A 10,375-nucleotide genomic window follows, 5' to 3' on the forward strand; every position below is an offset into this window, starting at 1 on the left:
CCCTATCCCCCATCACCACAGCCACCTATCCCCCCACCGCCACCATCACCTCAGGCCCCCAGGGCCCCAACGCCGCCATCGCCCCACCCTCCCTATCCCCCATCACCCAAGCCCCACAATCCGCCACCGCCGCCAATATCCCAGCCCTCCAGCCCGCCACGGCCACCATCATCGCCACCACCCCATCCACCAAGCTCGCCAGCATCGCCGCACTCACCCTATCCCCCATCGCCCCAGCCACCCAAGTCCCCACCGCCACCATCGCCTCAGCCTCCCACTTCTCCTTCCCCCCTACCAACGCCTGAGACCAATATTGCTGTAGGCAAGATGTCCTTCGCTTCTTCCATCGCTGATGATGACATCAGGCGTTATGGCCCTCAGAACGCCGCGGACGGATTCATCAGCAGCACCGGGGTTGGCATCTTCCGCAGTGGCGGTGGCAGTAGTGACCTAAACCCTTGGCTGTCCATTGACCTGGAGGGGCTGTTCGCAATCAGCCGGATCGTGCTGTACAACCGGCGGGACTGCTGCGGCGAACAGCTCGTGAACGCCGAAATCCGTGTGGGTGGCGCACTGGTTAGCAACAGCCTCACTGCGGCGCAGATCAACCTTAACCAGCTTGTACGACGGGTGGCCGGGGCCAGCACCAGTGGCGCAATCATAACCGTCGAGCTGAGGCCCCCAGTCACAGGCCGCTACATCACCCTTCAGAATTTTGGAAATAATGCTACTGTGCGGGCGGCCAGCTTGCAAGTGGCGGAGCTGCAGGTGTACGGCACGCCAGCGGGGATGGTTCGTACGGCAAACCCGAGTTCGGTGTGGATGGGCTCTCGTTGGCTGTGGCTGGGTGGAGTCAGCAGCAGCAGCAGTGTTTCACAATCATCGTCAGTAGGTAGGTGTGTGTACCCGTGTACCTCTTGAGAGTACGTACAGAGCACACAATCACTACCACCACTACTACTGCCACCACTACTTCACGTTCTTCAGACATGTTGCGGTAGTGTCGGAAGCAAAGGTTACAAGGTTACATGTTCCGCACAAGTGCGGGGGTGTCCATAAAAGCCGGGGGGGCCATGGACGGTAAATCGATTTTTAGTGTGGTCATGTGGTGGACCATCATCATCCTCCCTCGTCCGCTTGAGCATGAAGCGCCTTAGAGCGACGTGCCGGGTTTCCCAGACTCTCGAGAGGAACCTGGCTAGCACCGGGGGTGGGGGCTAGGTCATAATCATGCGCATGTTGCACCCTTGAAACCCGAGGTCACGTTCGTACTTAGCCCGTGTACTAGTGTACACCAGGCATTCCACCAATACATGCATTTTGTCTTCAACCGCCCCGCAGTCACAAAGCCTGCAGGTGCATGCTGTACACTGGCGGCCGGTTAATCTCTAACTCCCAACAGCCAAACCGGAAACGCATAAGCATTTGATGCAAATGTTGGGGCATGGCAATTTCAGCTTGGGCCAACCACTTATGCCGTGTACCCCTAAGCGGGGGCGCCCCCATCCAGTTCCGATAGCCTTGACTTGGGAAGGTGCAAAGTGATATGATGCCGGCTGCTTCAGGCCTTAAGGACTGAAAGGCCGTGTGTTACATGGTGGGGCTGCAGTGGTGACACCGCAGCGTGTCAGGTTTCCCTTGCCGGCTATGCTTCACGGCTCACACTGATCTCCGTCCGTTGTACGTGTGCTGCTTTCCCGGGCCCTATCCTATTTACCGGCTCACGTCATGCTCGGCTCATGTCGTGGTCGGATTGCTCCCAGATTGCTCCCTGCAGCAGCACGGTGCTGGGTACGGCAACAGCGCCCTCGTACTAGCCACCAGCACTCAGCCTGACGCGGGTGCTTGCTGCCAGGCCTGCTTCTCCCGGGTCGATTGCATCCACTGGGACTACACACCTAGCAGCCATACATGCCACCTTAGGCCGGACAGCGGGCCCCGTCTTGACATACAGATGGATGGCGACCGAGTCACAGGCTCTCGTAACGGTAGGTAATAAACGAACGAAGTAAAGAACAACGACATGTGCTGTAATGTATGTAGCTAGCAGTCGTACGCACTGTACGCTGTGCTGCTGTTATTGCTGTGTATTCATCTGTTACTGCTGCTACTGCTGTGACTGTTGCTACTGCTGCTATTGCTGTGACTGCTGCTACTGCTGTGACTGCTGCTACTGCTGTTGGGGTGTTCGGCTCGTCCCGTATGTATGTTGTTACAGGGTGGTATAGCTTCACCAGCGGCCCCCTTTCCCGAGGCAGTTCCCTGCAGTTCTTTTTTCCATTTTGTCGGTTAATTTTCCAGTCCGAACGGAAGAATAGGTTTTTAGTCTCGGGAATAAAAGTATTCCGAATCTGTAAGGCGCTGGGGGGGGCTCCGGCCCCCCCAGACCCCCCCTCCGATGAGTAGCTCGTGCAAACGCCAGGTTTGGGGAATGTCGCAACACGCGCACACCACAATCTCTCAAGCACTGATCGAATAGAGTCCGTTCACCATCGTTCGTCTTGCATCACGTTGAAAGATAAAACTACACAGCTTTCCGGGTTGCAAAACTAATGATGAATAGCGGCAATGAACCAGAACCACCAAACGCAACCTGTTTCCTGGCCCATCGCGATGGTCTCCATATGACGAACGTTGATGTATGGCCCGCTCGCTGTTGACAACTGGAGTGGCGTCATTGTCGTCGACTGGCTGCAGCATTGCGCCCATATTGCCTACGACCTCTACACCGTCTTCATTAACGTCGCTAATGGCTTCAGTGAAGTTTAATATCTGCTTTAATGGCCTTCCACGCTTTGGGAGCTTCGGGTCCGAATGTTTTGCAGCGTTTGGTCCGATCTGAAACAGTCCGATTCCTCGGGCGTGAGCTTCCTAACAGTATCTATGGCATTAAAGTACTATGATAAGGTTAACATGTATGTCCTCTGTAAGATTCTAGCGGCTTTGGCATGGACAGTCCAGGAATGAACTTGTACGGTCGGAACACTTTTATTCTTTAATTTCTGGACCACGAACATTTTTGTTCGGAATTGGAAAATATATTCGCTGGTTCCCTGCTCTCCCTTGCGAGAGGGGCACCCTAATCCATTCACCCCATCCAATTTCAGAATGTATTCGTTGGGTTCAGCAACTCACCACCAGCATCCAACCAAATCTAGCGGAGTAACGGCGCCACAACTTAGTTCCTGGTCAGCTCGCACTTGGCAAGTTGATATAATCACGTCCTACATCGTACACAAGATGGGGGGCCACCGCCCAATGCAACACCTTTCACACACCGAGAGGTCAGCAGGCGGATTTGAGCCCGGAACCTCCGGGAGCAGAAATCAGGCCTTATGTATGCTATTGTTCTTGCTACTTTACCCATTAATACCTGCCACGTGCTGCTTCATGTTTGTTCGTACCATCGGCCTGCCCGCTGGCATGTGTTTCCCTTTCCTTTTCCTGTAGTAGCTGTCGTGCAGTACGGCACACACCATCTAATACACATGCAAGCAAAATGTTAGCATCTCGAGAGGCCGTTTCCGCGCCCAGTTACCCCACTACCTGCACATTCCCTTGAGCACATTCCCTGAAAACATCAAACATTACATGCCAGCAAATGCATGTGTGTTCACGGTTAACTTCCCCTCCTTCTCCGTAAACACACCGGTACGGCACATCTACTGTGCATGCTTTATCATGGTTCGTGATGGCGCATTTGTGAAGGTGTGAGCACATACATCAACCATCCCCGGCTCGCACATGGCGGCTTAAGATCTCGTCACTGCCCACAGCCTTCATGCCGTTCGGTCAACGGGTCATTGCGTCCGCCTGGCAGTCAACCACCTTCTACCGGACCTTCTGGCTGTCAGCGGAGCAGCTACAGCAGCAGCAGGCTGCCCTTGGAGGTGTTGTGACAACGCCCGTTCTCAACCTCACCATCATTGCGGATGACCTTGCGACTGTCTTCGTGAACGGTCAAGAAGTCGGCCGTACAGCCGTGTTTCCAGAACGTTCTGTCCTGCAGGTCTCGAATCTGCGGCCTGGCCCCAACCTGGTTGTGTTGCACTGCAACAGCATGGGGGGACTGCCCGTGGTGGCGGCCTCCCTGGCCTTTGGGGGGCCTGACGGCTCCATGCTACTGCAGACGGATCACACTTGGAACTGGCTGTAGCGTTCAAAGGCGCATGTACGTGTCAAAGTACGTGTGTACGACTGTGACTGCAGAGTTGGTTGGCTTTCATAATCGTGCCTGATGAACACCTGTGTGCATTTTCCTGCATATGTTTTGGGGCACCCTAATCGAATCATCCCATGCAGCCGTCTCGTTGAGTTGGATGTGTGTCTGACTACTCGAGTTTAGCGGCCATTACCAGTATCTTGTAAAAATTTGCTGCTCGCGCTCCTTTCTAGGCATGGCCTGGCATCCGCACTGCTCTACGGCTGACTCCTATCCTTAGTTCCGTCAGTAAAAAGATGTAATCACCTATAGGCTACACGCGACATCCACGCTGTCATAGATAGGGACCGTTCCTACCCACTACACGAGGACGCGTGTCGCCTTCAGGTGATCAGGAATTTTACTGACGTCATCACCCTTTGGATTCGTTTGTCGCTCAAAAGATCAAAGGAAATCTCGTGAAATCACTTCGACGCTTGGGCAACCAGCAGACTGCTCACTGCAGTAAGCTGTTCGAGGCAAGCAAGCTGCGCTGTTCCTGCTTCACGCACGACTCTGATGCTACCCAAGTAGGTATGATACCACGTTTGCTGTTCAAAAAGTGTAGTTGCTTAGTTACCGAGTTTGACGACAGCAGCAGGCGTTCGAGGGTAGTAGCTGTAGTAGCTGTAGTAGCTATAGCTGGCTGCTGAAAAGGCCGCCTGAGATGCAGGTGAAGCGCTTCACGTGTACTTGTAGTTGATAATGTGCCGTACTGGGGAGGAGAGTGAGTCCGAATTGTCTGAGGAGGAATTGGATGAGAAGACGGCGGGTGGAAGTGGAAAGCAGCGGAGTGTGCAACAGCACCATAAGCACCCAAGTGGTAACAGGCCTGTGGTGATGGAGCAGTCTGCCAGGGGACAGCCGGCAAAGAGGGTAAAGGCTTCTACCTCTGCTCCAGAGTTAGTGGATACTGGCGCGTACGGCCTGTGTGTCGAAGGAGCCAAGACCCCCAGCAGGGGCAGAAGCAGGGGGCGAGGCAGCCAGGAGCAAGGGAAAGGGCTTGGAGCAAAGCCCCCCAGGGGCAGGGGCCGGGGCAGGGGCTAGCATAGCTTGTGTAGCTAGTATTGCCTTTAAGTTGTTGCATTTAAGCTTGTGAGTTGGTGGCCTGGTTTATGCTTATGGGCGACAATTGAATGAAATGCTGGGTGACAGGGGTGACAATAATGCGCGCAGGCTTGAGAGTGGGACTTCTGGGCCCAGAATACATTGAAAGGCCGAGTGAGAGGGTGACAACATTGCGTGATGGCTGTTGTGGATGGTGGGTGACAGGGGTGACAACAATGCGCGCAGGCTTGTGTGGATGCCAGGTGACAGATCTGACAAATTGGGTACACATGTGTGAATGCTGCGTGACAACAATTGTAGCAGCCGGTACACAGTACGGTGCTATAAATATGTGCAGAGCGCGACCGCCAGCAACTCGAGAGACCTTTTCAGAGGTCAACTGCTACAACAATGCGTGCAGGCTTGTGTGAATGCTGCTTGACATTGGTGACGTTGATGACACAAACATTGTTGTGAATGCCGGGTGACAGAGGTGACAGCCTTGTGCAGGAAGGTTTATGCAGATTACAGATGACAGGTGTGATGGCCTTGTGCAGTCAAGGAATGCCAGGTGACACGGGTGACAGTGGTGTGCACACATCTAAGTATGACAAGGATAAATTTAGGTATTTTAGGTATTTTAGGTATATACCTGCATCATATATGAATATGCTTAAGGGCATGGTGCCAAGATGATGTGGGAGGCAGTGATAACAGTACTGTCCCAGGTGTGTAGGCATGCAGGCAGGGTGCTAGGTAGGATGAATACCTGACCATTAACCCACCTGACCATTAATCCAACCGACCGTTAACCCAACTGATCATTAACCCAACCGGCCGTTAACCCAACCGTTCACCCAACCGGCCGTTAACCCAACCGGCCGTTAACCCAACCGGCTGTTAACCCAACCGGCCGTTAACCCAACCGGGCCGTTAACGCCATTCAACCGGCCGGTTGGGTTAATGGGACCCAAACGGTCGGTAACCGGCATGTTTATGCCATAGGGCTGTGTACCATGGTAGCTGGCCAGCTACTACAATAATGGCCATTTCCATTTATTCATTCATTTTTCCCTTCCATAAACGCTATACACCTAACATATATGTAAGTATGCAACATAATCCCTGCCAGCAGCTGCTGTTACCTGCAGGAAACACACCACGGAAAGAATTATCGTTTGTTGGTGATCTACGAATAAACGCATGCGCATACATGCATGCATGCGTCCGACCAGGTCCGAACACCGTCCAACAATACCTGCGCTGCTGATGATCTTCACCCTACAAGTATTATGTAATAAGGCGTTGGACCTTTTTGTCTGAATCGCCATGAATATGACCCATGCATGACATATGTGAACAGGACGGCACAGCCGGGCATATAAACATAATACATGCAATAATACTATGAATACACTGGATTCGTGGATGCATTAATACTATGTGGATGCAATAATACTATGAATACTATGAATACAGTGGATTCGTGAGGGTGAACGGCCTAGTAGAGGCCTCTAGGGCTAACAACCCTGGTACACCCGTCTAAGACTCTACAAGTAATTTCAGCGTTGTAAGAAAGAACGGGTCGTCTTATTACAGACACGATGAAGTTGCCACACATGGTTGCGGACTTTTGGGGAGAGATTTGTTCCTCCCCAACTCATGTGACTGAAGAGGCTAGAATGGCTGTTATAGGGGCGCTGCGGAACCGCCACCTTGTCATTCCGGAGGAGGATGCGTGTCAAGACATGTAGGAAGACCGGAGGTGTCTGACGCTGAAGTGGAAGCGGTGCTCAAGGAAGCGACGCCAGGCAAAGCGCCCGGTCTAGATGGCATCCCAATTGAATTATACAAGGTGTGTCGGAACGAGATTGCACCAGTTCTTGCTCAACTGTATACAGCCTGTTGTAATTCTGGTCAGACTTCCTAGTTTTTTGGTTGTTGCTTTTATAGCTCACAGCCATGGGCCAAACCCAAATGCTCCCAGATGGCTTTTTGCAAGGTGTTATCACGGTTATTTATAAAACTCGGGGATCTCCCACCTCCCCGGGTAGTTATCGACCGATTACCTTGTTGAATACAGATTACAGGATTCTCACCAAATTTTAACCCGTAGGCTGAGTCCCATACTAGGGCGAATTATCACGCTCGAGCAGTCTGCTTTTCTGCCGGAGCGCTTGATAGGTGCAAATGTTCTTTTCCTGCGACATCTACCGCAACTCATGTTGACGACAGGCCAGTGTTAAGATATAGGCGAGTGGAACTGTGTAGGTAAAGCCAACCTTAACCGTTACAGGTATCACAGAACAAACTTTCAGTCAGAACATCATCTCCTTTATACCAAACATTCCATCTTATCTGTCGTATCTGACGGCTCCACCGCCAAGGATAAAGGCATATCCAGTTGTCGAACGGCGGTTGTCTCGATCCACTGCCCAGTCTGCATCGGCATAACCCTCAATTGCCTTGCTGTCCCTGGCAAAACATAAACCGAAACTCGCAGTCCCCTTCAGATATCTCAGGATATCCTTAGCAGTCTCCCAGTGAGCCTTCGCCGGCTCAGACATATACCGCGCTAACTTAAACACAGCATGCGCGATATCAGGACGCGTGCACACTGCCAGATACATCAAACCACCAATTAACTCTCGGTAGCGCGTTGCATCCAACAATACCTGATCGATATCACTAGTACGGCTCAAAACTAGACTTGGCGTCATAGGAACCGACTTAGGAACTGCATCCTCCATCCCGAACTTGGCCAATAATTCGGCCGTATACCGCTGCTGCGAGATTTTGACCTCGCCTAGCTCCTTGCTCCGACTGATCTCCATACCCAAAAAGAACGACACCTCCCCCAAATCACGGAGGTCAAACTCAGCCTTCAACTCTTGCTTTATACGGGCTATTTCCTCGCTTTTGTTGCTCGCGACTAGCAAGTCGTCTACGTGAGCGTATAGCCACACAACAAATGCCTGCTCTTCCAGCGTAAAGAAGCTGGGATCCGCATCAGAAACCTTGAAACCAATAGCCTCCAGCGTTTCCCGCAACTTCTGGTGCCAAGCTCTGCCTGCCTGACGTAAACCGTACAACGCTTTCCGCAACAGACACTTCATACCTGCGCCACCCGTTTCAAAACCAGGCGGTTGGTCACAATAAATCACCTCCTCCAGCGTCCCGTTGAGGAACGCAGTGCGCACATCTAGGTGGTGTACCTCAAATCCTTCAGCTGCAGCCTTCGCCAGGAATGTGCGCAACGTCACCTGATTGCTACCAGGCGCGAATACCTCATTGAAGTCAACACCTTCCTTCTGCTTATAGCCCTTTGCTACCAACCGGGCTTTGTATCGTTCCACTTGTCCGTCTACACCCCGCTTCACGTCGTACACCCACTTCACCGGAATCGGTTTCACCCCAGGCGGCGGTACCTTCAGCTCCCACGTATCTAATGCGTGGATAGATCCGATTTCTTCGGCCATCGCCTCCTGCCATTTGTCCCGTTCCGGAGAGGCCATCGCTTCCTCGTAGGTGCTCGGGATTTTGACGTCCGATACGTTAACAGCAAGGTTGAGTCGCTGGGGCGGATGACGGTCACGTTGGGGGTAACGATGTTGTGTAGAGGCAGCTGCACCAGCCTTATCCTCCCCCTCAGCTGCCTTACCGACAGCTTTAGGTTTCCCCTTAGTGGTCCCGCTGGTAGTCTTAGGCTTCCCTTTGGCGGAATCGGCTGCACCGTCGGTAGCCGTGGGTTCCTCCTCAGGTGCCTCAGGTACTGCGCCAACTACCCTAGGCTCCCCCTCATTCAACTCAGCTGAATCTCCAATCGCCGCGTTCCCTTGACTATCCTCTACGGCCTCACTCGGACTAAACTGCTCCCCCTGCCGGGGAGGGGCTGCAGTCTTGCAACTACTGCTAGCCACATCGTCCTCATCGTCACTATCGCTTCCGCTGCCGCTGCTTTCGCTATCATCCGCAGGCAGCGTGCGGGACGTTGGCGTTTCCTCAAAAAGCACGCTCCTGCTCACTACGATACGCTTAGACCCGTCTAGTAAAATCCGGTATCCTTTGCAGTTGCGCTCGTAGCCCACCAACACACCCTTCTGGCTTGTTGCATCGAGCTTATTGCGGTGCCTCCTCTCGACATGCACCCACGCAGTACACCCAAACACGCGCAAATCAGAGACATCTGGCTTCACGCGGTGGAAAACTTCAAAGGGCGTTATCTGTTTGCCCGACACAGGTGAACAATTATACAGGGCACATGCAGTGGTGATAGCTTCGGCCCATAGTTCGTGCGGTAATCCTGAGTCTTGTAACATCGCGCGGGTCTTCTCTAGGAGTGTGCGGTTCAGCCTCTCAGCGCGGCCATTTTGCTCAGGAGTGTACGGCACGGACGTGTCGTGCTGGACCCCCTTACCCTTAAGGTACTGTCCTAGAGCCTTATTCAAATACTCCCCACCGCGATCCGACTGAACTGCTAGCAGCTTCTTGCCCGATTGGGTCTCTAACAGCTGCAGTACTTCCTGGGCCGCTTCCGGAACTTCTCCCTTCGTCCCTACACAGCGCACCACTGCAAAACTCGAATGCTCATCCAGAAACGTGGCGACATACCTTGACCCGCCCATAGACGGAACAGGCATCTCACACACATCCATATGCACTCGCTGCAAAACACGGTTTGCTGCATTCCCAGACGGAGGAAAAGACGCACGGGTATGCTTGGCCTTCACACACGGCTCACAGATACTCTTTTCCTTCACCTTCTCCCGGATTTCAGCCGCGCTCAGGCCCATACCAGTGACCATTTCATCAGACACGAGCTTCTCTAAATTACCGTACCCTAGGTGTCCGAACCTACGATGCCAAAGCTCCGCAGATTCAGACAAGACCGCCAGGGTTTGAACACACTCCCCCTGGCCCAAACGGGTCGCCTTTAGGTAGTAATGGGTGCCCACCCGCACACACGGGATTTGCTCCCCGTACTCCCACTCCAGGCTTGCGTATTTCCTTATCCGCGGGCCTAGGCTGACAAGACGTTTCGGCCGCCTAATCACAGCAACCGGCCCACGAAAATCCACGTGGTAACCCTTCAGACCTAGTTCGCCTACCGAAATCAGCTTGTGACCT

The 10,375-nt window shown here is 53.1% G+C and overlaps 2 protein-coding genes across 2 annotated transcripts in view; both read left to right on the forward strand.

The window, feature by feature from the left end:
* VOLCADRAFT_99424 (uncharacterized protein) overlaps positions 1-4,156 on the forward strand; it is a gene marked incomplete at both ends in the record, with an annotated part of 8,010 nt that extends 3,854 nt beyond the window's left edge. Inside the window, 5 exons of the mRNA XM_002958151.1 lie at positions 55-245; positions 307-768; positions 1,342-1,356; positions 1,778-1,988; positions 3,777-4,156. Of these exons, the coding sequence (XP_002958197.1) occupies positions 55-245; positions 307-768; positions 1,342-1,356; positions 1,778-1,988; positions 3,777-4,156 (1,259 nt within the window). The remainder of the gene's footprint in view (positions 1-54; positions 246-306; positions 769-1,341; positions 1,357-1,777; positions 1,989-3,776) is intronic.
* A 750-nt stretch (positions 4,157-4,906) lies between these two features.
* VOLCADRAFT_99425 (uncharacterized protein) lies at positions 4,907-5,248 on the forward strand (the record flags this gene model as incomplete). The annotated part of the gene is made up of 1 exon (XM_002958152.1): positions 4,907-5,248. The coding sequence occupies one exon, from the start codon at positions 4,907-4,909 to the stop codon at positions 5,246-5,248; it is 342 nt and encodes a 113-aa protein (XP_002958198.1).
* Between the last annotated feature and the right edge of the window lie 5,127 nt (positions 5,249-10,375).

Source organism: Volvox carteri (genome assembly GCF_000143455.1).
Source record: "Volvox carteri f. nagariensis unplaced genomic scaffold VOLCAscaffold_87, whole genome shotgun sequence".
In the NCBI taxonomy this organism is placed as follows: domain Eukaryota; kingdom Viridiplantae; phylum Chlorophyta; class Chlorophyceae; order Chlamydomonadales; family Volvocaceae; genus Volvox; species Volvox carteri.